We start from the raw sequence: 27808 nt of genomic DNA, 5'->3' as shown, positions 1-27808 counted from the left end.
TTGTTGCACTAAAGGTCCTCTTAGATAGCACACTGGCTGGAGGGCAAGTCAGAAGCTACTGTGTAACCTCTGGTCAGTAGTCCAGCCCAGACACCCTATGACAGTGGTCATCAACTCTGTCCTCAGGGCCTACTAACAGGCCAGATTTTATGTATTACCTTGGGGAGATGCAGACTAGAATACTGCAATCACTGAGCAGCAAATTATATCACCTGTGATGTATTTTAGTTATCTTGCAAACCTGGCCTGTTAGTGGGCCCTGAGAACAAGGTTGATGACCACTGCCCAATGAGGTCCTCACTTCTGAGAGTTTCCACGACAGCCTGGGACCCGCTGTAGTCAGCAATCATATAGTCTAGGCACTGCCTATACCAGGGCTGCCCTTAAGGTGGGGCAAAATGGGAAGCTGACCAGGGCCCAATCATTGTTGGGGGCCCAATAGTGCAGTGTATGGAAGAGCATGGCTGGCGTCGGGGATGGTGGATCCCAGTGATCGGTGCTGTGCCCGACTCTCTTGGGTGACACGGAGCAGGGGCAGCAGCTAAGTGAATGTGGGGCGGGGCGCAAGTGCAGTGCAGCACTGGCTGTGTCCCCGGATCCCTCCTGTAAGTCCTGGTCCCTGTGTCCCTCCCTCGCAGTGCCGACTCACCACCCAGCCAAGCGGATGTGCTACAGAAAGAGACTGGGCTCTGGTCCCAGAGTAGCAGCTGCCCTCCTTGCTGCCCGGCTCCTCCCGCCTTTGATTAGAACAGATGGCTCTGATCCGCAGTCCCTCTGACCATGCCAGGCTATCTGTGGTCCCCCTCAAACACTGTCCTCTGCCTTCTGCTCCTCTCCTGACCCTATGCGGGAGCCCTCTCTTCTTCCTGCACCTCCCATCTACCCTGCACCCCTCACCCAATACTGATTTACTCTACAGAACCCTGCACTCCTTACTATATACCTTGCCCCCGCCCCATAGAACACTGTACCCCTCACTGTACACCCTGCCCCCACCCCATAGAACATGGTACACCTCACTGTACACCCTGCCCCCACCCCATAGAACACTGAATACCTCAATGTACATCCTGCCCGCACTACATATAACCCTGCACCCCTCACTGTAGACCCTCGTTCCACCTAGTATAACCATGCACCCCTCCCTATAGACCCTGCCCCACCACATATAACCCTGCACCCCTCACTATACACCCCATCCCCACCTCATAGAACAGTGCACCCTTCACTATACACCCCATCCCCACCCCATAGAACACTGCACCCCTCACTATAGACCCTCCTCACACCTTTTATAACCCTGCACCCCTCACTATAGACCCTTCCCCTAACACAGAGAACACTGTACCCCTCACTATACACTCCGCCCACACCTCATAGAACACTACACCCCTCACTATTCACCTTGCCCCCACTCCCTGGCCTACTGTACCCTATAAAATGCTGCTCCGCTCACACTGCTAGCCCTGACACTGTCTAACATTGTAACACTCACTATTCACCTTCCCCAAACCCATACTTCCCCAGAATGTATAACACTGCACCCCAACTATTTACTATTCTCCAACCCCATACTGATCTGTTCTATTTAACACTGCACCCTGATTGTACAAGAGAGCACCCATCATTCCCATGTATAACGCTGCACCCAATACTATGCACTCTTCCTCCCACCCTATGCGGCCACTTTCCAGTACTGGGAAGGCCCAATTTGTATAAAACAGCACTTCTTTAGTATGTACCCTACTCACTTTATTTTACTGGGGGACCCCACTCTTTTAAATACTGCATCTCTTTACTGTGAACACTGCCCCATCATACTTCTAGGGCATGAGTGCTCAACCTGTGGCACTCCAGCTGTTGCAGAACTTAATTTCCCATGAGGCATTGCAAGCTGCTGACAGTTACAAGCATGACTCCCAAAGGCTGAGGCATGATGGGACTTGTAGTTCTGCAACAGCTGGAGGACCACAGGTTAAGCACCCATGTTCTAGCAAGTCCCATTTTGCATAACCCTGCACCCCCCCTACTGTGTATCCAGCCACATGCCCCCCCATTAGTACTGGGAGCCCTACTCAACTGTACACCCTTACATACTCCCCATCGCATTCTGCTCACAAGTACAACTAATAAGCCCCACTCTCTAGAATTCTGTACCCCTTTCTCCTTACCCTGCCTCCACCTCATATTACCTTCTCTTGGTACTGGAGAATCCAATCTCTATAATACTGCACCCCGCTGCAGTATACCTCATCCTTACCACAATGCTACTTCCTCATCTGCTCCTGGTATGGTGGCCCCATGCTTTAAAATAATGCACTGCATGTACTATTTCTATATCCCCCTCTTCTAATACTTTGTTGGGGTGGTACAAATTGCATTTGAATAGAGGGGGCCAAGAAAATGCTTGCCCAGGGTCCAATCAATATGACGGCCCTAGCCTATACTGCAGCTGAAGTGTGACTTCTGTGGTTTAAAATAACCCTGCAAAGCAGAGTGGAGGCAGCCATCACCATCACATTCTACTGCAATTATTGGGTATTCAAAGAAAGCACAGCTTCACTGTAATCTGTAAATTAATATTTATACTTCTTTAGCAAATCAGCCCCAGTGTCTCAGTGATCAAAGCAAATTTTTTATCTGGCTCATACGTGAAATGCTTAAAGTTTTAAAACATCAGCCACACTTTTAAAAGCTTAAAATCTTCTCATATCATATCACCAATTGGTATGGCTAATTTAGAAAACACTCAATTTGATTTTAGGCACGGTCTCATCTGTTTATTTTATGCACTGACACTTGGCACAATCAGATTAATTATCCATACAATTAAAAAAAAAAGTTATGCTTTGTTACATGCTAGAAGCTAAACATCACATTATTTTTAAACAAATTCATTAACGTAAACCAGTAAAACTTTAAAACTAGCTGGGTTCATGAACAAGCATCTACAGTGTCCTGCAGTTAGTTTCACACACTGTACAGAGTGCCCTGAAACCCCAAATGCAGGGGTCCTACTTCAGAAATACCAGCTTCATACCGATATTTCCTCACTTTCAGGACTCTCATGTTTCTTTTTAAGGTGAAATGTGAATGCTTGAAATGACTTTGACGCATGTGCAGTAGCTTCCACGGCATAGGTAGGGTGAAGCAAGATGGCGGCGACGGCATCGAATGTGACGAGCGCATGCTCGTCGTACGCGATCACGTCACTGCGTTCTTTCATTTCAAGATAACCGCTGTTCTTTTAAAACAAAAGTCTGTACACTCCAGCGGCAAAAGTTTCTTGCCAAGAATCTCGTCAGGGAAAACGACAGGTTTTTCCTGACGAGATTCTCGGACATGTGTACGAGGCCGAAGTCCTTACTGTCCATATATGCTATATGGTATGAATCACATCTATGCACATTACAGATTAAAGTGAGTTGTGATAGGGCAACCCATTCACTTTAAATGGTCTTTTAACCACTTGCTTACTGGGCACATATACCCCCCTCCTGCCCAGGTGAAATTTCAGCTTTCGGCACTGCGTCGCTTTAACTAACAATTGCGCGGTCGTGCGACGTGGCTCCCAAACAAAATTGACGTCCTTTTTTCCCCACAAGTAGAGCTTTCTTTTGGTGGTATTTGATCGCCTGTGCGGTTTTTATTTTTTGCGCTATAAACAAAAAAGTGCGACAATTTTTTAAAAAAATACAATATTTTTTACTTCTTGCTATAATAAATATCCCAATTAAAAAAAAAAGTTTAGGCCGATACGTATTCTTCTACATATTTTTGGTAAAAAAAAAAAAAATCGCAATAAGCGACTGGTTTGCGCAAAAGTTATAGCGCTTACAAAATAGGGGACAGAATTATTTTTTTTTTATTTTTTTTTTACTAGAAATGGCGGCGATCTGCGATTTTTATTGGGACTGCGACGTTATGGTGGACACATCGGACACATCAGACACATTTTTGGCGCCATTCACATTTATACTGCTATAAATATGCACTAATTACAGTATAAATGTGACTGGCATTGAAGGGGTTAACACTAGGGGGTGAGGAAGGGGTTAAATATGTTTCCTATAAAGTGTTCTAACTGTAGGTGGAGGGGGGGTGACTGGGGGGGGTGACCGATCTGTGTCTCTATGTACAAGAGACACAGATCGGTCTCCTCTCCAGAGACAGCACCGCTGTCTCTGTGTGAGCCGGCAATGACAGATGATCTCATATGTTTACATATGAGACCATCTCTCATTGGCCGCACAGATCACATCGCAAACGGCCACTCTGATTGGCCGTTCGCGGCGATCTGTAATTGGCTGTGTCCAAGGGACACGGCCAACACAGATTTTCCCCGCTGCGCGCTCTGGAGCGCGCGCGGGGACCACCCAAAGGGGCGGACGTCAATTGACGTCCTGTTGGCTTTTGGGATCCGCGCTGTAGCCGTCAATTGACAGCAGGCGGATCCCAAGTGGTTAACAAGCCTCCACGCATGAAAAAATGCACCTGCATTACTTTTGGGCAACACAGTCATCACAAGGCACAGACTGTTCACATCTGGGAGTCATAGCGCATTTGCATTTGTACTTACTGAATATCCACATGGTTGCCATTCAGAGTGAATGCAAAGGCACCACAATGGTCAAATACTGCAAGTGAACGTGCATTGTGGTTACGTGGATATTAATGCATGTTACAATGCATGTATCCGCCTCCCTTGGACTACAGGAGAGTCAGGACGCCCACTAACACACAGCTCAATTCTCTATCTGCAACGCAGAGAGTGTCCTGACTCTCCTGTAGTCCAAGGGAGGGGGTGAAAATGACATTCCACACCAGGGAGAAAGCCTTGCATTAATGTGTGTAGTTACAGACAGAAGAACAGGAAGTGAGGATTTCTCAGAAGAAATAAGGACATTTCAAAGCAAAATCGAAGGATGAGGTAAGTGAAGGAGGACTGCACTAAGGTAAATCAAGCTCTTTAGGAAAAAAAATGTACCTTTACAACCCCTTTAAGGTTAGGCACAGGTGTCTGTATCTTTAAAAGAATATTAACTGCTTATTGAAGACTTGTCCCGAGAAAACTCTGGAGTGGAGAATTCCCTTGACATTACAGTTTCTACTTTGGCAACTGCCTGCTCTATACTAATGGAACACAAATTGTCTTCCATAGTAACTCCATGATTAAAAGACAGTGCCAGACAACATGAAAAACCAAATTGTGTTTTATGTATACTATTCAGTGAACACTACAACAGTGCTAAAATAAAAAAGGCTCATTCAGTTTCCCTTAATCTTCTCATGTAGACAAAACTTAGGGAGAAAACAGTGAAGTGAGAGAGTAGTTCTTTAGTCTGTGCGGCTTCCAATATTATCAATAATATTCATTGTTGCTCTGACTGGTGGCCATATGAACCTTTTTTGTACTGGCATTTGTAAAATAGTATGACATTTCAACTTTATTGTCCTGTTATTAATAAATATCACAATGATAATAGTTCAGTTCACAGTTAATAACTCATTTCCATTGTATTTTACATACCTTTGCATTCAGATATACGCTTTGAGTGGAGGTACTCAGTGTAAGTGCCAACAGGGCAGCTTTTGCAGTCCATTTGGCCCTCTTCACCCTGGTATGAGCCAATCCAGCAACTTTCACACATGTTATGTTCAAGGGAATAAAATGTACCCTTTGGGCAGTTTACTGTGAAAATAAGGCAATGATACATGCATGAGACAATTCATGATACATAAAGACTGGCACAAAAATCACAGAGCTGCAAGTTACCATATCAAACTCAAATCTGCAGAAAGTCTTAATTGCTTTTCTTTAGTTAGATCTTGGTAACCAGAATAAGAAATTCACTAAGATTTATTACAGGTGCTCTTTATTGCTAAGTAATGGTTATCTGTCTACTCTAAGTTGCCATCAGAGATAGCAAATGAAGAAGAACGGTAATGGTAGGATGACTGTTGCTGATTTATCTTAATCCTATAATGTGACTCAAGAGTTCAGTATTTCACATTGATCAAGACATTCTAAGGGAAAGGAGCATCATGTTTCTTCCTTTTTATCAAGGTATTTCTGTTATTGTGCAGCACTTCACAGGTTAACCTAAACATGCACGTTATGGAGCAAAGTTATAATTAGGATGCAAATCAAACTTTTACAAGAATTAAGTAAAAATATAATGGAGGAATTTAAAGGGAAACCATCGGGACTTCAGGCAATGGTAGCTTTGAAGCCAAAGCACATTCACATAGTGAATAATGACTGCTCCATTTTTTACTCAGTAATATTTCCTTTGACAATATACTACCATTAGCTAAAACAATCAGTCCTACATAATACAAAAGTTACACAGTGGGGTTGATTTACTAAAGGCAAAACAGCTGTGCACTTTGCAAAGTGCAGTTACACTCTGCAAGTGCAATTGCTCCAGAGCTTAGTAAATGAGATAAAGCTTCACTTTGCAAAAAAACACCTAATCAGGAGCAAGGGAGAAAAAAACAGCATTTTTGCCTGCACATAATTGGATAATGGAAGTCAGCAGAGCTTCTGCTCATTTACCAAGCTCTGGAGCCACTGCTCTTGCATAGTGCAACTGCACTTATATATATATATATATATATATATATATATATATATATATATATATATATATATATATATATATATATATTACCAAAAGTATTGGGACACCTGCCTTTACACACACGTCCGTAGGGTTCAATATTGAGTTAGCCCACCCTTTGCAGCTATAACAGCTTCAACTCTTCTGGGATGGCTGTCCACAAGGTTTAGGAGTGTGTCTATGGGAAAGTTTGACCATCCTTCCAGAAGCGCATTTGTGAGGTCAGGCACTGATGTTGGAGAAAAAGCCTGGCTTGCGGTCTCTGCTCTAATTCATCCCAAAGGTGTTCTTTTTGACAACACTGAAGAAATTATATTTTGCTACAGTGTAAAGTAGTGAGTGTACAGCTTGTATAACAGTGTCAATTTGCTGTCAAAATAACTCAACACACACCCATTAACCTTCCTGGCGGTGTTCCCGAGACTGACTCGGGGTTAGATTTTCCTGCTACGATCGGTAACCCCGAGTCTCGGGCTTGCCTCGCTAGATCCACAGGCACTTTTTACTTACCTTGTCCCTGGATCCAGCGATGCCACCACGCTGTGTGAGCGAGCGGGACCTCGCTCGATTCACATAGTGCCTCCGTGTGACGCCGATCTCCGTTCCCTGCGACGTTACGACGCACGGGGACGGAGAACGGCGCCAAATTCAAAAACGTAAACAAACACCTTACATACAGTATACTGTAATCTTATAGATTACAGTACTGTATGTAAAAAAAACACACCCCCCCTGTCCCTAGTGGTCTGTCCTGTGTCATGCATGTCATTTTATATAATAAAAACGTTTCTTTCTCCCTGCAAACTGTAGATTGTCCATAGCAACCAAAAGTGTCCCTTTATGTCAAAAATAGTTTTAGATCAGCTAAAAAACAGCGATAATAAATTATAATCACTTGCAGAATTGTGCGATAGCGATTTGTGGGGAAATTCGTCATAAAAAAAAAAAAATAATGACAGCAACAATTCTGCAACTGAGCAAATTTCAGTGATTTTAATTTGATTACATTATTGAATAATTTTTATTATAATTATATTATTATTTGTTATAATTATTTATAATTATTTATTATATTATAATTTATAATTTTGTTTTTAAAAAAATGTCATACCCGGGATGCCTATTAGAATCTTGTTTGGTCAGATTTAAGTAAATTATTTCTAAAAATTACAGACCTACAATATAAAACGCCAAATTTCCTTGCAAATAATGGTACCGCTTTCAGCATGTTTTTTCTGAAAGAATCATACCGCCAGGGAGGTTAATGTCTAAACCGCTGGCAACAAAAGTGAGTACATCCCTAAGTGAAAATGTCTAAATTGGGCCCAAAATGCCAATATTTTGTGTGGCCACCATTATCTTCCAGCACTGCCTAAACCCTCTTGGGCATGGAGTTCCACAGATGCCCCACAGATGCACAATAGGGTTTAGGTCTGGAGACATTCTTGGCCAGTCCATCACCCTCAGCTTCTTTAGCAAGGCAGTGGACATCTTGGAGGTGTATTTGGGGTCGATATCATGTTGGAATACTGCCCTGCAGCCCAGTCTCTGAAGCAAAGGGATCATGCTCTGCTTTAGCATGTCACATGTTGGCATTCATGGTTCCCCCAATGAACTGTAGCTCCCCAGTGCCGGCAGAACTTATGCAGCCCCAGACCATGACACTTCCACCACCATGCTTGACTATAGGCAAGATACAATTGTCTTTGTATTCTTCACCTGGTTGCCGCCACACACGCTAGACACCATCTGAATCAATTACGTTTATCTTGGTCTCATCAGACCACAGGACATGTAATCCATGTCCTTAGTCTGTTTGTCTTCAGCAAACTGTTTGCAGGCTTTCTTGTGCATTATCTTCTGGGACGACAGCCATGCGACCAATTTGATACAGTGTGCCACGTATGGTCTGAGCACTGACAGGCTGACCCCCCACCCCTTTAACCTCTGCAGCAATGCTGACAGCACTCATGCATCTATTTCCCAAAGACAACCTCTGGATATGATGCTGAGCATGTGCACTGAACTTCTTTAGTCGACCATCACAAGGCTTGTTCTGAGCGGAACCTGTCCTGTTAAACCGCTGTATGGTCTTGGTCACCGTGCTGCAGCTCAGTTTCAGGGTCTAGCCTAGGCCATCTTTATGTAGAGCAACAATTCTTTTTTTTTTAAGATCCTCAGTTCTCAGTTCTTTGCCATGAGGTGACATGTTGAACTTCCAGTGACCAGTATGAGAAGGTGACCTGCTTCCCATTCACACCCGAGACCTTGAAACACTATATATATATAACATTTTGCATTAACCAAGACCCTTCTTAAGCATAACATTGACTTACAGCCCCTATGCAATTAGTTTGTGACCCCATACGTTTTTCATGCTGGGTAGTATTAACATATATTACATTCATAACTGAGACTTTTTAAAATACAAGTACACATTTAAAGAACAATGGAATGAAGTGATTCTAAATAAAGTCTGGACATACTTAAAACAAGACTTTTCCTTACGTGCTTATGAACAATTCTTGCTATTTATTACCAATTGAATTCAGTTCTGTTTGACCCAGAAGTGCCCAGATTTTTCACCTGGGACACATTAGTGTCTTGCAATTTTTGAATCCGGAGGCACATTATGAATTCCTTATTTTGTTTTCTATTTAAAGATTTCTGCCAGGTTTTTGCACAATGCGCTTAAAAAATGCTTGATTAATGTTTACCTTTCAAAACCTTCCGCTTTATCTATACTAGTCATGAGCAAAAGCTGTTTACTGTGATAGCAGGCAAAATGCAATTTTTTACTGCAAAGAAATACTGCCATCTGCAGTTTGAATGTAAGCACATACTGGCATTTTGTTTTCAGCGAGCCTAAATGTTCTTCAAGTAGACAGGCTGCTTTGAAAGCTAGTACAAAAAAAAAAGAATGTCTATAGTGCATGTATAGTGTCCCGAATCGCCACTTTTTATCTATTTAGTTAATAAAAAAAACCTTGAGCATGGAATCAAAGTCACTAGTTGCTGCTGTCACTAGACAAGCTAACCTCAGGATTAATTTAAAACATTTTACATAATGAGACTGTATAATATAAATGGTATGCCGTTGATTTAATAAAAAGTATCTATTCTCCCCATAGCAACAAACACATTACAGCTGTTGTTGTTGAACAAGTTACATTTAGAAGAATTTACATTGATTTGATTGGTATTTATGGGCAGCTCAAAAACCTTCCTTACCTTCCTTACCATTATAGTTTTTTCAAATAAAATACAACCACAATTAAAAAAAAAAATCAGACTTTCAGTATAAGGACTCTGGAGCATTGTACACTGCTATTAGGCACTCTGCCAAACAAGCAATCTTCACACTGATCCAGCCACATGCTATGCTGATATTCCCTTTCTCACTGCATGGGTCCTTTGATAAACAACTGCAGGGTAGCATTGTTAGAGGTAGGCAGCAGGTAACCATTCATTTCAGCATTGCCCTTCAAGTTATTGCATTAAAATGCATATATGTTGCCATTTTATTAATGATTAAAGGTTCTAAAACAGTAAAAACTCCAGGTTTGGATGGCTTCTTTAACCTTTTCTATAAAACAATTCCAATTAATCACTAACATGAAAAGCTTGTTTCGTAGCTTGCAAATATGCAACGCAACAGAAGAAAACCTTCTAGTAGTCTATATTGCTTTACGACACAAAAAGACTCAGGTCCTTATAATTAATAATTTAAATTATCAAAAGATACCTATAAAGACCCTGGTAAGCAGCTTCAACCCTTTGCTGCCTCGCTTTATCCACTCAGACCAGGTAGGATTAATATTAGTTTGGCCAACCCAAAACATGGTAGGAAAAGTCAACTCTAGATTACTATCTATAGATGCCAACAAGGCATTTCATAGGGTGCTGATTAGTGTTTTCTGTTTGTAGTTCACCAGGGCTTTAGCCTGCCAGACTCTTGTTTCTTTGCAAGTGTCCTGTTTTTCTAGCCAGAAATTACATTTTGCAATCTGGGAGCACTGTCTATCATATTTCTATATTTTCAGGGTCACCTAGCAAGAGTGCCAACTTTCTCTTTTACCATTTGCACTTTTCGTTAAGGATGGGGCTCAGGTTTGTAGCCACACAGGAATTGCACAAACATTCTGTGTTCACAATTTGGCAAACAGATAAAACTCTTCCAACTGTGTTCTTTAGGCTTGGTTCACACCTATGCAGCTTGCTTTTGATACATTTCTGCAGTGCTTTTTTTTTGCGGTTCATTTTGCGTTTTTACACACATTTTTTATGCATTTTTCATACGTCTCTTGATGCATTTTGCTTTTTGCATTTCTTATGCTTTTTTTCGCCAATTTGATGAGAGGATTAAAAAATGCAAATTGTGGGAAAATGCATTAAGATTGCGGCAAAACACACTACATACTTTTCTGCAGCTTCACCGGTAAAGTTTAATGAACCAAAAATGCACAGTTTTGCTTTTAGGCTGGATTCACACCTATGCAGTTTTAGTGCTTTTTGCATTTTGCAGATTTGCACTACAGTCCATTTACCATGGTTTCCTATGGAACACGTCCTGTAAAGCAAATCTGCAAAAAGCACTAAAACTGCATAGGTATGAATCCAGCCTTACAAAGTCTCTGACCCTTTCCAAAAATGCAGCAGCTGAAAAATCATAGATGTGAACGTGTCTCATAGGAAACCATGTTAAAGGGATGGCAGTGCTTTCTGCTAAAATAATTAAAAAACGCATAGGTGTGAACTGAGCCTTAAAGAATGTGAGGAGAAAGGTATCTATCCTCACAGCTGGTGGCTCTGCCACTCAGCCCAATCATACAAAAAGGACCCTGCATTCACTATATCTGGGTCTCCCACAGTACACAGAACATGAAATGCAAATATTTTTAGTAAATATAAACTGCTAAATACTTTTTTCTCATCAGCAGTATAAAGCAGTCTTGTGACTTTTATCAGTGTCCAGCCAAGCACTGGTTAAAGCTTGTAGGAGGAGTTGCCATTCTTCTCTGACTGTCCTATGAGGCTGCATGACCCCTGACCCTCTGTCTGGATAGTGCTGATGGGCCCTTTGCCAATCACATGCATCCTCCCCCAAAAATACTCTCTAACAATACACACCAAACTGAGAATTAAGAGATGTATTGGGGACAGTGGAAGAAGGGGAGGATCAGAGAAAACAGGCTCAAAGCCTTTTTGCACAATGTGCAGGATTAACCCCCTTAGGTTCCACAGTGAGTATAACAAGCATGCTTTACTGCATATACCGACTGATGTTACTGTTGTGGGTTTAGTAACACTTTAAGTCCATCTTATTAGAGGCTGTTCAAACAGATATCCTCTTACCATATCAAAATTATTTATTTATTGTATTATTTTTTTTATAGAATATTATATAATTTGAAACATTGGACACATTTTACAAATACAGTAATACCTTGGATTGCTAACATAATTTTTTTCCGGAAACATGCTTGTAATCCAAAGCACTCAAATATATCAGCAAATTTCCCCATAAGAAATAATAGAAACTCAGATGACCATTTATTCATAAATCCTTCAGTTTATAATTCATATAAAAAGATTTTAGCAATGTGATAGGTTGTGTAACCATAAGGCTTCTTGTACACGGGCTGTTTAACCTCTCCTAAACAATTTTACTTGACAGCTAGAGACCGACGTCTAAAAACATTCGTTTAGCCGTGTCTACATGACGCGTTTATGCGCATTTGCGTCTAGAAGTGTTTAAAAATATAAAATAATAATTTTCCTTTTTTTTGTTAAATGTGTTACCACGTTTAGCAGCATTTACAGGCTGTTACAGGCATTTGGCATTTCAAAATCCTCTGAACATCCGTCCTGAACATATTTTTTTTTTTGCATTCCAAAAAATGCTTCTAAACTCAACTGCCTAGAAAATACTATAAACAACTCTGTGTACATGTACTGATAAGATAACATAGAGGAGAGGTCAGGGGCAGCTGAAAAATGCCCAACTGCTCCTAATCATCCGTTTACCAGCAGTAGTGTACATGAGACCTAAAATATCCATCCACAAATGGCAGCTCCACAAATGGATTAGAAGCAAATTCCAGCAGGAGCTACAGAGTATAAAAGAGAAGAGAGGCACCTCTAAATGTAGCAATATGATTACATTTAATGGAGGTACAACATTAACTGTGAAGAGTTTTTTTGTCTTCTATTATTTTGCACATAAATTCACAGATGATGCCAGATAATGCGAAACGCGTCGGGACTCTACTGCTGCCATGCACATTTCTATATTGATGTCCTTTTTTACTCATCCAACTGTAGTGTTTTTAACCGTCATTAAACCTCCTATGTTTTTACAGAATCACACTATGTGCCTTTCATTTCCTCTATGCACTCCGGGTATGGTTTGATCTTCTGTGAGTCATCTCCAAATTGTTGATACCTCCCCCTGTCCTGGTTCAAGTGATGTTTTCAGCGTATCCTGCCGATTGCATACATAGTTCCTGCTGATGCATCCTCCATCTACTTACATTCAGTTTTATTGACCCTTTGAGCGTACGCTCACTTGGGTTCAATATATCTGGTAAGCCTCCCCTCCTGGTGGTGGTTGTTGTTTTCACACGTTAAGTTTATCGTGAATCACAGTGGGTTTGGCATAAGCTTCTGCACATGGTTTATTCATCTATCAAGTTTATGCACATACATGGACTTATATTTTGATCACACTGTCATTTGGTGTTGATATAGACTCTCAGTGTCTTTTTTCTAATTTTATTTTAGCGCTACAATTTTTTGTATACTATATATTGCTTTCTTGTTTCACTAGATTGTTTGTGGCTGCTCACTAATACGATAGCGCAGATTTGGCTTTGTTTTTATATACACTATACTTGCCTTAAAAGTCAGATTTACAAAGCTCTTGACACCACAGTCTAGTTTTATGTTCTTTTTTTTTTTGTCTGTATTATTTGTAAAACTTGAGGCAATTAAAAAGGAATATTACAATATAGCATAGAAGTAATGCCACATGGTGCATTCAACTCCAGTATGAAGTAAATGAAAAACAGGCTTCAGCCCAAATCCCCGCTCAGTGGTCATGCTCTTCTGACATGTTTCCTCTGCGTATAAGCTGGGTGCGGGTGAAACATATCCCAGAGGCGTGACTGATGGATGGGGATTTGAGCTGAAGCCTGACCTTTATGCTTAAAAAGCCATATTCTACAGGCAAAACATTCTATTGGTAAAGTGTCTTCATAGTTTTAAATATCCCCTCTTTTTTACATGAACGTGTGTGTTATTATTTGTCTGTTTTTGCTCCTTACTGGGGGTTGTACTAAAAATGTCTGTTTAAACATCAAATTTTAGGGTTGAAAAGACTGCTCTTTCCAGAATGCTACTTGGCTTTTTCTGTAAATAATTAAAATGTCATAATGTCAGAACACATGGCGGTATTAGGAATTCCTTTTTTTTTTTCGGTTATATGTACTTTGTGCTTTGCTGAAGTGCGTAATAAAAAACTATAAATGAAAAAAAAATAAAAAAAGAACACATGGAGGTGAATGAAATTTGAGCCAACATATTGGACATAAAAGAAAAGCACAAGTTCCCTTACCACACATCCGTCCTTTTAATACAGAACCTGGCCTGCAGAAAAGAACTGCCCTTCCTTCCTCCAGTGAGTTACTATCTGCAATAATCATCTCCGAGGAAAACTGGAAGGAGTATAGGGGGGCCTTTCGAAGAGTCCTCTTTAGCCGATTCGTTATAGTTTCTAAAGTTTTAAGAAGGCGCTGCTGGTTATCTGATTCCAGAGAATCGTTCCTTCTATTTGGCAAAGGTACACTTGCTGAAAATAAAAGGAATAGAGTCAACACATCATAATAAATAGCGTTTTTCTTATTCTCGAAAATTACTGACACACATATACAGTACAGTCCCAAAAAAATCATATCTTTCATGTTAAATATATTGCATGGCTATTTTTTAAAGCAGCTTAATGACTGATAGGCACTAACACAATAAACTTGTCCATGGACCGGCATCCCTTAGTACATTTTTTTTATGTAACATCTCTATAGTTTTTTCTTATTTCCCCATGTATTTGTCAGTATGATGCAGCATGCGACTGTCTTTATCTAGGCAGATTTAAAAACGAATAAGTACTGATGAAGTCTGAGACACTGGTGCAAGCTGAGATTGACAGTTCAGGCTTGTGACTGGCTGTGTTTGGTTAGAAGCAGCTTAGGCCTTGTACTCACGACCGGATCTGTGCGCTGGAAACTGTCTGCCCGACAGTTTCCGGCGTACAAGGCTGATTTGTGTTTTGTTCCGCTGGCGTGTACACACCAGCGGACCAAATTCCCGTCGTACCGGAACGCGTGCACGTAAACTACGTACGACGTCACTATAAAGGGGAAGACCAAAGTTAATGGCGCCGCCCTCTGTTCCTCTTTTGCTAGTTACGTGTTTGCTCGTGTTAGTGAAGGTTTGGTTAGAGCTGATTCGCGCTTCTCGGTCTCCAGGCTTTGACAGCGTGTATTCACGGGTTCAGTGCGTGTGCTTGCGGTAACGTAGTTGTCATTCGGCTATAGGCAAGCAGGTTGTTTCTGCTTTAGCAGTTGCATCCTGTGCGCTCGTATCTGTTTGTCACGCGTTTGTCGCAGGTAGTGCTGGATTTGCGAGTGCTTTCTGTTTCAGTGTGTTCTTGACTGACCAGCCGGCCGGTTTGAAGCCATGATGGAGCAGCAGCGTCAATTTTCGCGAGTTGGTGCTGTTTATGGGATGGCTGCTGGATATGTTCATTTGTCCAGTACTTTGGCCAGAAACAGGGGGCGGAGGCGTTTCTGGACCAAGAATTGGTTGCGCCAGCGTGACCAGTTCTCACATATGCCTCTGCTTAGGGAACTCCAGGAGAATAATCCTAATGACTTTAGGAATTTTCTCCGCATGACGGACCCCGTATTCAACCGTCTGCTGGATCTTCTGTCCCCCTATATCACGAGGCAGGACACTGTGATGCGCCAAGCCATCACGGCCGAGCAGAGGCTTATTGCCACGTTGCGGTACCTGGCGACTGGGAGGAGCCTGCAGGACCTCAAGTTCTCGACAGGCATCTCTCCGCAGGCGCTTGGGGTCATCATACCGGACACGTGTGCTGCCATCATCAAAGTTATGCATGAGGAGTATATTAAGGTAAGTTTCCTGGCTCTAATAATGTGGCCAACTAACTTTATTTTTATTTTCCCAGATATGCTGTGTGTTTAACTAACGTTACCTTTTCTCCCTATGCATGTTGATATCAGCTTTACATGTTTTATTCTTGGCCTACCTGCATATTTGTCCCTTACCCAATATTAACCTGTCCAGCATGCTATCCTAGGGACAAACCCACCTTGCCATTTTTTCAAACAGGACTTTTTGGTTTTTGTGTCCCCCCCTTCAAACTTTTATTGTCCCCATCAGAGGGCTGTGGAGTCTCTTAATGAAGTGGCCCTATATATTTCATTTCCCAAATTCTCCATGCACATTTTTCTAATGCAATTTTAATACTGTGAACTGTCACAAGGATGCTTGTAGGATGTATTTGTTACAAAGTACTAAATCTCTAATTTTGTTTGTCCCCACAGCTACCCTCCACACCACAGGAATGGCAGTCTGTGGCTTCCCAATTTGCCCAGCGGTGTGATTTTCCAAACTGCGGTGGAGCAATAGATGGGAAACACGTCCGCATTGTGCCCCCACCCCGCTCGGGGTCCTACTATTATAATTACAAGGGTTATCATAGTATTGTGTTGATGGCGGTGGTGTCGGCACAGTATGAGTTTCTATATGTGGACGTGGGGAAGAACGGCCGGATGTCTGATGGGGGAGTGTTCGCACGGACTGATTTCTATGATCGTCTCCAAGCTGGTGGTCTGGCATTGCCACCAGATGAAGATAATGTGGAAGGACTTCCGTTTGTGTTCCTAGCGGACGAGGCTTTCGGGCTTGGTCCTCACCTCATGCGGCCTTTTCCCCAGAGGACCCTCACCTCAGAGAGGAGTGTGTTTAATTTTCGGTTGGCCAGGGCTCGGAGGGTAGTCGAGAATGCCTTTGGGATACTCACCAACCGGTTCCGCCTGTTCAGGACATCGATACATCTGGCGGAATATAAATTGGACACCGTTGTATTTGCCTGCTGCATTTTGCACAACTTTTTACGCAGGCACTCCCAGACGTACCTACCCGACATCGGTTCTGAGGCAAGACTACCCTCAGATCCCCTTCCCGGGCTGGACACTGGTCGCGCTGGCTTGGCCCCCCAATCAGCTCGTGAGGTACGCGACAAATATGTTGAGTACTTCATGGGTCGGGGGGCCATTGCTATGCCAGATCATATTTCTTTCTAATTCGGCCCCCAAAGAAAGGAATATTCTAAAAAATAATAAATAATTAGACCATTGGACTTTATACAGTTGTTTGTCATTAATGCTTTTTCTCTTTTTCTGTCTTCCTGGTTCTCTAACTAACTTCTTCAATTGTAATGCATAATTGATTTCTCCACTTTTAGTAACTAACCACATTTTGCACAGTATTCACTCATCTACAAACAGGGTATTGAGTCTAGAAATAAGAAGCAACTCCATTTGTAAATGTTGAGGTCAAGTTTTTTTAATTTTTGCTTGTTCATGACCCCAAAAATAATTTTATATTTTTTTCATTACTCCCTGCTTTTGTACTTAGGAGTCTTCAAAAATTTTTTAAACTTTTTTTTTTTTTTCAGGTAATTCAACCAAAAATATTATGCAGATTATACATTTATTAACAAGTTCACTTTTTTTTTACTCAAATATAGTTAGATTTATTGTTTACATATATATATATATATAGATTATATTTGGTGGGGTGTTTACCGCCTTAAATTTTTTTTTGGCCATATTTTTTAGGCACAAAAAAAAATAATTTTTTAACCATTTTTTTTGTTTTTGGTGTGTTTTTCTAAAAGAAAATTTTTAGGTGAGAATTTGGAGTCAAATCTCTACTTCACTAAATTCAGTGATTAGAGAGATTTATAATTCTATATATATATTTTTAAAAATTTTTGGCGTTGTTTATTCTTTATGGTCTAAACTTTATAGTATCCCAAAATGTTCAACATGGTCAAAAAGTAACAAAATCCAATTCCAAAAATATAAAAACTCACAACAGCAGTCAGTCATGGTGTGCTTTCACACTGGAACACGCCAAAATTGGAAGATACACACATTCAGTGCAAACTCGCCAAATGTCATTGGTTCAACAGACAAATGGCCACATGTGCTATCTGACATCATGGGTGATCAATGTCTGTGTTTTGTGGGAGCAAACCCTTCCTCTCAACTACTTGAGGATGGAGGAGGGGGTTGGACCCACAAAGCACAGACATTAGATATTCTGTGATGGCAGATAGCACATGTTGGCACACTGTGTGTGTATCTTCAAATTTTGGCGTATTCATTATTCAAACTGTAAAAATGTTTGTGGGGGCGGGGGATGGGCGGGGGGTGTTTCAGTCTTTGACACGGCCCATCATGTCAATAATGTTCTTAAAATTAGATTCGATGACCATCATTCTTTGCCGCATATTGTCCATTTCCGTGCTGCATTCCAAAAGGACATTTGTTACATTCTGTTCCATGAGAAACATCCTTTCACGCATATTGTGCATTTCAGTGCTGCACTCCATTACCTGCTGAATAATTATAGCAGCACTTGCACGTGAAAATATTGGCACACCATCCTCCTCCCCTAAAACAAAAAAAAAAAATGGCATTTACAATATTATTTTTCAATGAGGCCTATCTACATATGTTTTTTTGAATCAAGCTAGGGTGACACTGACCTGATGGGCTTCTCCTTTCCACCTCTTCGACATCTTCTATCACTCCTCCTTCTTCCACCACCTCCCCATCATCTTCAATCACTCCTCCTTCTTCCACCACTTCCCCATCATCTTGGACTCCTCCTTCATCCATCAATCCACCTTCTTTCAATTCGCCAAATTGTTCTTCCGCCACTTGCCCTTCATCTGCTATGACTTCTAAGTCCAAAATTACTTCTTCCTCCTCTCTTCCTTCCTCCTTTCTTCCTTCCTCCTCTCCTTCCACATCCTCCTCTCCTTCCACATCCTCCTCTCCTTCCACATCCTCTTCTCCTTCCACATTCTCCTCTCCTTCCACATCCTCCTCTCCTTCCACATCCTCCTCTCCTTCCACATCCTCCTCTCCTTCCACATCCTCTTCTCCTTCCACATCCTCCTCCTCCTCCACATGTTGAGATGGCAGATTTTGGCCTTGTCTGGCCCTCTCTGCCTCCTCCAAATGCTGGCGACTTCTTTCCCCTGAAATAAACCAAAAAAAATGTAGACTCATCAGCACACAGATATTGGAGAGCATAAATCGCACACATTGCTTAGAAGATGCTTTCATTTAGTTACTTTTATCTTTCACCAAACCTACATTTTGCAATTACTTCTATATGGCAAGCTCTGATCCTGCCCCTTTTTAGCAAAGTGACACACATGGATGTCCCCCCTAAACTGTATTTCTGGGAGACCCTACCAAAACCCATTTTTGATTTGGGGAGACACAGGTGCTCTGCATTGCAGATGTGAAAACATCTGCTTTATTACCATATTATTTCTAGAACTAGCTTTTACACAATGTTTACAAACAAAGTTTTTGGCCAGTGAGCCATGTCCAGGTGTGTTGTTCCTGGAATAACCGAGCCTTTCTGATAAACTATGTGATGTTACGTTGTTTACTAAGAACACTGTTTGTAAATATGTAGTTATTTATGTTCTAAAAAATAAATAACAACATGTCTTTAAAATTACAAGCAGGCCAAGGAGGCAGATGGTGAAATATACATGGCAACACATTATTGCAGACAATCACCACCCCCCCCCCCCCCAACCCCAATATATATTTACTTACTTTTACGCAGAATTTTAAGTATTTTCTTCATCTGATGTGGCTCCCTCAATTTTAAGTCTGACCAGCGTTTCCTCAGCTGTTCCTTGGACCTGGTGATCCCAAACATCCTCTGCATTCTCCTCGCCACCTTGTCCATAATATGTGCCTTTCGGCGGTTAGGGGTCTTGTATGGCCCTAATTCACCATCATAGTCCTTTTTTCGCATGATGTAAACTAACTCCACCATTTCCTGGAACCGCATATTAGTGGCTTTATATCTTCTTTTCCTTGATCGGGACGTCCCTGCCTCTGTCCCTTCACTTGTGGCATGAGAGCATCGTGCCCGCTCGTGTGACATCGCCATCTTTCCTTTCCCACAGAGATTATGGGCGTGGAAAAGATGAATTCTTACGCCATGGGCGGAGAAGAGGGCGGCGTTTAATACATACGCGGAGTGTAGAGAATGCAAACAACGTGTTTACGTCCGTTACGCGGAGAATCTTCGAGCGCATCCAGAACATACACAGTTAACGCCATATTTCCTAAACTCATTGATTAGGGGCCTCGCAAAGGTGACGAGGGCGGGGTTTCATAAATACGCGGAGTGTTTAAAAGGTTTACGCCGTGATTACGCATCTTACGCGGTAATTAGGCGAGCGTGAGAAACGAGGAGCGAGAGACAGGAAGGTAAGGAAATTAAAAATGTGATCAGCAGAGGCCTTGAAAATGTAGACACATGGGATGGGGGTTTGGGCTGTTGGTTGCACCCTTTTTAAGCTATTCTGTCTATGGGGTACCACAATGTTATTTTGGTATCCAAATGCTTTTGGACACCTCACAAAATAGAGATGTGAACAATGCTGTACCTCATTGACAAGTTTTTGAATGGTGTATTCAGATCAGGCAAAGTATTGTTCAAGTGTTGGTTGTACAGAGGTCATTAGGAAGTGTCTTTTATGTCATCCATTGTCAGGGGTATGAGATTTACACATGAAAGAGTGCCTAGATGAAAACTGTCATTTGTAAGCATTGTTTAATTTAATATATTTAAAATATTTACTGCAATGTGAACAATGGCTCTGCATCTAGCAAATCAATGTTTGGTACAAGCAATGCGGCCGAGCTGCCAATCATTGTTTAAACAAGAGAGACTGTGTTTGGAATTAGATATAGGTAATAAATTTGAAGACACATATTAGATCAAGGTCAACGCTGATCCTTTGGAATATTTATTTTTCTGTGGTTTATGTTTTTGTAATCTAGACTCAAAAAGAAATATAATTTTGCAAAAATTGCAATGGACCTCCTACAAAGCAAGGAATCTATAGAGGCCTTACTTCAAAAATACCAGGACACGCCCATCCTGTGGAATTCAAAACACTCGTTATATTGCAATAAAGAGGTACGAGCGGCAGCACTAGAAGAGCTAGCAAATTATATGCAAACTTGGGTGCCAGGATGCACTGCCAACATGGTGAAGGATAAACTTGCCAACCTCAGAAGCACATACAGGAGAGCATACAAAGCTAATAAAATCAAAAAATCGGGAGCAGCAGCAAGACAAGCAAAGGAACCCAAACTGTGGTATTATAAACAGATGGCTTTTTTGCGGGACGAAATGGAAGGCAGGAAAACGATGTCCAGTCTTTCTTCCAACCTTTCCTCCATGCTACCTTCCAGCGGACATTCCCCAGATGACCACAGCCCTGCAGAGTCGGAGGAAGAGGGCCTGGCTGACAGAGATGCAGATCTGCCACCCTTCGATGAGGAGGTATAGTAGTTTCCTCTATATTTATGGCGTAAATAATTCTTGGTGGATTAATGATTAGATATTGTAAAAAAAAAAACAAGCTGGAAAAAAGCAAACAAAAAGGTGTACAGACAAATAGGTGTCAGGGATGACAACTGCAGGGGTCAGAAGTAGAGTGTATTCAAGTAATAATGAACAGAAAATACTGAACGAAAAACATGAAAATGAGTGTGGTTTTATTTAGCGAAATTGTAAAAAAATTCTTTTTTTTTCCACACAGGAAGAAGAGATCAGCCAGGAGGTGGCAGATCCTCAGGTGTCTGTCAGCCAGGAGGAGGCCGGGGTCAGTGGCAGCCAGGAGGAGGCCGGGGTCAGTGGCAGCCAGGAGGAGGCCGGGGTCAGTGGCAGCCAGGAGGAGGCTGGGCCCAGTGGCCTGCAGCAGGTCCACCCGGCCAGGAGAACCACCACCAGCCAGTCTTCTCCCCCCCAGGTGAGGCCATCAGGCCGAAGGAGGCAGTTGAGGCCTGTGGAGGAGGCAAGCCTCCGCATGATCCAGGAGGCAAGCGCCATCATGAGGGCCCCCCTCAACCCCACAGAGGCCTTCAGTGCCTCATTGGCCCATGATTTAAATGAAGGGGAGGAGGACCAGAGAAGACTGGCAAAGGCCCTGATGAACCAGGTCCTTTGGTGGATGCAGAGGGGCCTGCTGACCCCAGACACTGGGCTATGTGACCCGGCCCGGCTTGCGGAACACCATCCTCCTGCTGCCACATCAACCCCACCTGCAAGACCCCGTGTTCGATCCGCTGGAAGGCTGCCTGGAGGGAAGGCTGGAAAGAGGAGGAAACGTTGATTTTCTGCCTTCCATTTCCTTCCACATAAAGGACATCTTGTTTGTACTACCACAGTTTGGGTTCCTTTGTTTGTGTGCTGCTGCTTCATATTTTTGTGTTTGGCTCCTGAGGCTTGGAAGTTTATCCTTCACCATGTTGGAAATGCAAGTTTGCATATAGTTTGCTATCTATTCTAGTGCTGCTGTTCTTTTTATTTTTTGTGATGACATTTGCCTGAATAAAAGGCCTTTTGCTTTCATTTGAAAACATGTCTATTGTTTGATATACTGTGGGGATTATTAGGCAGCAAACCTTTAATAAATATACAATGGGTAATTTACAAAGGACACACTCCTTGGGGGGGGGGGGGACATTTGGTGTGCCAACATGGTTTAATATTCTCTAATGAAACACCAACAAAAAAAAAAAAAATTTAAAAAAACATGTAAAAAAAAAAAAGTTTAAATGGTGACATAACTAGAAACAAAAAAAGAAATTAAAAAAATGCACATTCCTTTACAAAAATGACTACTCTAAATTATGGAGGACCACCAACCAAAACACACGTCTGGCATAGAAAACATTATTAAAGGATTACATCACAAGCAAGAAATGTGACATTTCAGTATGGGACAACTCTATTGAAATTGCATCAGCAAGAGAACGGGGTTATTCTAGCAAGAGAAGAATTAATAAAACGAGGCTTTAAAATGTGGTTTAGTGCGCCTTTTTAAGACATTGTTCTCTTGCTAGAATAAAAGGTTTCTAATGACGAATGTGCCATATCCCAAAGAAACGCGAGTTTTACCTGAACGAGCGCTCCCGTCTCCTCATTTGGACTGAGCATGCGCGGGGTTTTTGTACGCTGCTTTTGTGTACAGACGACCGAACATGTCTGACGGACACGATTCCAGCAGACTGTTTTAAAGCAAGACCAGGAAACAGTTGTTCGTTGGAAAACGGTCTGGCCGACGATTGTTTGCTGGAATTCTGTACGTTACTGCCTACACACGAACGAACATGTCCGCTGAAACTGGTCCGCGGACCAGTTTCAGCAGACATGTTTGGTCGTGAGTACGAGGCCTGAGTCTTTGTACTTTGTGTCATGGCATTTCATACTCAACAAAACCAGAGCCACATTTAACAGCTAAGTTTTTTTTGTGGTAAGTGCACCTATCAATAAGCCTATACTGTATTTATTCTGGCTATTGTATTATTTCTACACCTTTTCCATTTTTATTTCTTTCCCAATTACAAGGAAACTGCAGGAGATGTACTCCTGGTAAATCAATTTGAAAGCATTTTACCTGACAACTCAAGCATGCAGTTTGTGTTTATATAAAAATACAAGAACTTATTGCTGAAAAACTCAAAATCAGCTGTGTGTTTTTTTTTTTTTATTGTTTGACAAAATCACTTAAACTCTTTGGTAAGTATCTTAAGATAACTCTAGATGCATGACACAGACTAACTGGAGAGAAATGATGCATGAATATTAATATTATATACAATACTTTGCTCACAATATGCTGAGCTTTGAAAAGTAATGCCGTGACACCTAGAAGCCGATTCACAAAAAGGCAGTGATTTCTCTTGTGGGAACTTGCCGGCAATTTCTCCAGCAAGAGGCGTAGAGCTATGAAACCAAAGCCACCAAACTCTAGCAGTAAAAATTTGAATAGTCAGCATATTTTTTTGTATGCCAAATTGGATGACAACATATATTTGAAAAAAAAAAAATTCAGTATCGCAGGAGACTACCATTACTTCCATACCCAGTTCAGATGAATGGACTTTGCTTATTGTTGCCACTTTTTTATGTAATTTGTTGGCAGGATTGTCACAGTTCATTTAATACCTATTTAGGTTCATATTATTCACCTTTTTTCACTGTATAGCATATAGGGTTGATTTTAGCGCATCATTACATCATAATACAATAACAATAATATCCATGTTTTTATGGATAAAACCCAATAATATTAGAGATAATAATTATTTAACATTATATTTACAATTATTAATTTCAATTATATTTAAAATTGTAATAATCTTTTAAACTTGTTAGTTCTACCATTTACCGATTAATTCCCATACAGAATCATGTTAAAGTGGATCTTTACCCTCCCATACATGATCCCTCCTCTCCACCCCTGCTCCGGTCCTCTGCAGGAATAGGGCTGTTTGTTTTTTCTTTATTTACCTTTTTTTTATATAAAAAATGTCTGTCTCGTCCCTACCCCTTGCATGTCATTTGCCTAGGCGAATAACATACACTTTTCTTCCTTTGCTTCCTGGGATATGCATATCACACATCCAAGGAAGCATATTCTTTCATTGAGAAAAAGGAGATGGGGCAGGCCTATCATCGCATCATGGGAAAGGCATGCCGGCTGAACATGGAACAGGCAGCAGCCTATGGATGATGTCACAGCAAAACATGGCGGTGTTGGACCTAGAGCTGCCAGAAGAGAAGAGGACCTCAGGTGGACAGCTCTGAACTGGGTGGGTGGGTATCTAAACTCCACTTTATGACAGCTAAAACAAGTACCAAATTCAATTTAAAATGAGAAGCAAAACCCTTTTAAAGTAAACAACAAACAACCTTTGCCTTCCCTGACTGAGCCAAATTCTCTTTGATTTGTGTCGCACAAACTTCCCCTCCAGGACACTGCAGCCCACAGTGGGATAGCAGCAAAGTCAGTTCTGACAATTTATAAAGGGTTAGTGAGCAAGACTACATTAGGTGTGGCCATGTGCTGAATGGCAGGCTACAGGCTTGTGAATCAGCAGTGGCAATGCTGATCCCCTATATCCTCTGCAACATCTTCTTGCCCCACTGTAGTTTAAGCAGCCCACAGCCTACATAATAGTGACAGTTCTGCTCTGAATTCAGGAGTAGTGCAGCATCCTTGCCACCCCATCACAGGAAGCTGTGTTAGAATGAATTCACTGACAGACATGTACCTGTGAGACTTTAAAGGAGGGGGGCTAAGAGAAAACTAAGTTCAGATACACTTATAATATAATACATTTTTATGAATGGGAGTCCAGAGCTCTGCTTTAATCCCCACAGATAGATGTGCATATATCAGTAAATACTTCCCTATAAATAGAGGTTCCCCAATTTAAAAGTGCATGAAAGAATTGCTTTACCAAAAAAAATACCTGGAATTTAATGACTAAGTACAGAAGAATTAATGGATTGAGTACTGAAATTGATATTCTTTATAAATATTTCTAACTGAAATATGTTTAACCCATGGGGAACACTTACTGAGAAAATTTAATTATATTACCTTCAGTAAAAAAAAAGAAAAAAGTAGTATACATTTTAAAAAAGGTATGTTCTTTTCTTCTCATGTTGATATTGATATACAGGATTCAAACATGTGTATTCATCTAAAATTGTATATAACTCAATCTAAAAATGTGTTTCTAATGGAATCTGTACTAACCTGTTATGTTAAAAATAAACTTCACTTTCTGATCGGTAGCAGGGATATTCAGTTTTTGCCTTTTCACTCTTAGTAATGATGTAGAGTCAGATGCAGACTTTTCCCTCGGTTCATCCTCTGTCACATCAAAAAAATCATCATAGGAATAATCTAGTCTATTGGCAGCTCCCCATCCACCTGGTCCTGGAAGAATAACAATTAAATGTATCAATAATGCAGCATATCCTCAATATTTGGCTAACTATCATCTCAGTCTTACAGAATTTGGCTTTACCATCACAATATATTACTTTACCATTTTAAAGCTAAAATATTAATTTTATAAAATAAAAAATAAATAACAAGGTTAGGAAAAAATGGTTTGAGATCTGACACAACAGATTTTAACTTATTAAAACAGAGATTCCAGATCTAATCAGTTCATTGTTAGTTGACAGGTGATTTTTCATTCCCTTCACACAAGATATACCTTATTGTCCATAGATTGTGAGACCCACAAATACTCTTTGCTAAAGCAGCTATTTGGTAAGTACCACAAGTGCCAGACTGGCCATATACTATAGGTCCTACCGTGAATAAGTTCTCAAACCATTTTTTGTTATGCCAAGAGTAAATTGTGATTTATGATTTTCTTCTAGGAAAGCTGTCCTCTCCTGAATGTCAAAGCAAGCCTGTAATGTTTTGTTCAACTATTAATAATCTATGAAGGTTATAATATACTTATACATATATTTGAATGAATTTGCAACCCATTTTACATCTTACCTAATAAGACAAACAGCCCAATTCAATAAAAAGTCCTAATTCATAATAATTGATTCCTAAAGTAGTCTTACACCCACTAGAAAACCTCTCTCCCCCACACCAACTTTTTTTCAGATCTCTGAGATATAGACATTGGCTGCTAAATTAAATGCATTTCACACAGATTCCACTACCTTCATCAGCCATGACCTGTATGTAGTGAATAATAGACATGTGCACACTGAAATATTTTGTTTTGGATTTTTGTTTTCGTCCGAAAAATACATTTATTTAGTTACTCCCGAAAATAGTTTATTTGTATTTTGTTTCGTTAAAAAAAAATGCATTTGTCTGAAAATCTGAATAAATTAAGGTTGAATCTGTCATTGAGGGCTTATGGTGTCTGTCGAATGTTCTAAGAAGATTTGACGGAGCAGCTAAACTGTACGACGCCACAATCGTACATTTCCGGTCGAATGTTCTGCCCACAAGCTATAGAAGAATTCTAATGTTGTATGATACTAGTAATTATTATATTTATAAATTATTATTACTAGTCAACCAACATTCAAATTCTTCTATAGCCTATGGGCTGAGCATTTGACCGGAATTGTACGAATGCGGCGTCGTACAGTCTTCTTAAAACTTTCGACAGACATCATAAGCCTTCAATGACAGATTCGATGTTTGTATGTTTTATACTGATTCGTTGAATCTTGGTCGTTCATGTCGAATGGTCTACCCCAACACTGTCTCTATAATGTCAAATCTTTTCTCTCTATGTTGAATCTTTCCTCTCTATGTAAAATAATCTTGGATTAATAGAGTTAAGGTTAGGCACATTCGACCACAGGTTCGCTAGATACAGATTGCTATTGTCAGCGTCATGCCGAATCTCCTATCTATCGAACTGTTGTAGCAACCAAAATTAAAATAAAGTATTTTTTTATGTCGGATCTTTCGGATTTCGGACTCTGCGCGTTCGTTTTCGTTTGTTTAAACGATAACGAAAATACCCGAAATTCGAACGAAAATGCATTCGAACTAAAACGAATGCACACGTCTAGTTAATAAGCATAGTTTGGCAGTACTCTGAGGAAGCCCGATACTCTTAGGCCCCGTACACACGGCCGAGGAACTCGACGTGCCAAACACATCGAGTTCCTCGGCCAGTTCAGCCCTGAAGCCACCGAGGACCTCGGCGGGCCGAGAGCTCCCATAGAACAACGAGGAAATAGAGAACATGTTCTCTATTTCCTCGCCGAGGTCCTCGTCGGCTTCCTCGGCCGAAAGTGTACACACGACCAGTTTCCTCGGCAGAATTCAGCCAGAAACTCGGTCGGAAGCTGAATTCTGCCGAGGAAACTGGTCGTGTGTACGGGGCCTCACATGCTCCTACCATTATGGGGCTTCCTTGGAGTACTGCAAGCTATGCTTGCAGTATCTACCAGTACTTTTTAAACAA

General features: G+C 41.1%; 1 protein-coding gene across 2 annotated transcripts in view; it reads right to left on the bottom strand.

Annotated features, from left to right (window-relative positions):
- Positions 1 to 27808, bottom strand: part of SVEP1 (sushi, von Willebrand factor type A, EGF and pentraxin domain containing 1) — a 503752-nt gene that overhangs the window by 205699 nt on the left and 270245 nt on the right. For both annotated transcript variants that reach the window (XM_040360718.1, XM_040360710.1), the window contains exons 15-17: positions 25600 to 25782; positions 14239 to 14472; positions 5531 to 5692 (exon numbers count right to left, since the gene is read on the bottom strand). In XM_040360718.1, coding sequence (XP_040216652.1) covers positions 5531 to 5692; positions 14239 to 14472; positions 25600 to 25782 — 579 coding nt within the window. The remainder of the gene's footprint in view (positions 1 to 5530; positions 5693 to 14238; positions 14473 to 25599; positions 25783 to 27808) is intronic.

Source organism: Rana temporaria, chromosome 1, assembly GCF_905171775.1.
Source record: "Rana temporaria chromosome 1, aRanTem1.1, whole genome shotgun sequence".
Classification (NCBI taxonomy): domain Eukaryota; kingdom Metazoa; phylum Chordata; class Amphibia; order Anura; family Ranidae; genus Rana; species Rana temporaria.
This window is presented reverse-complemented; position numbering and strand designations above follow the sequence as displayed.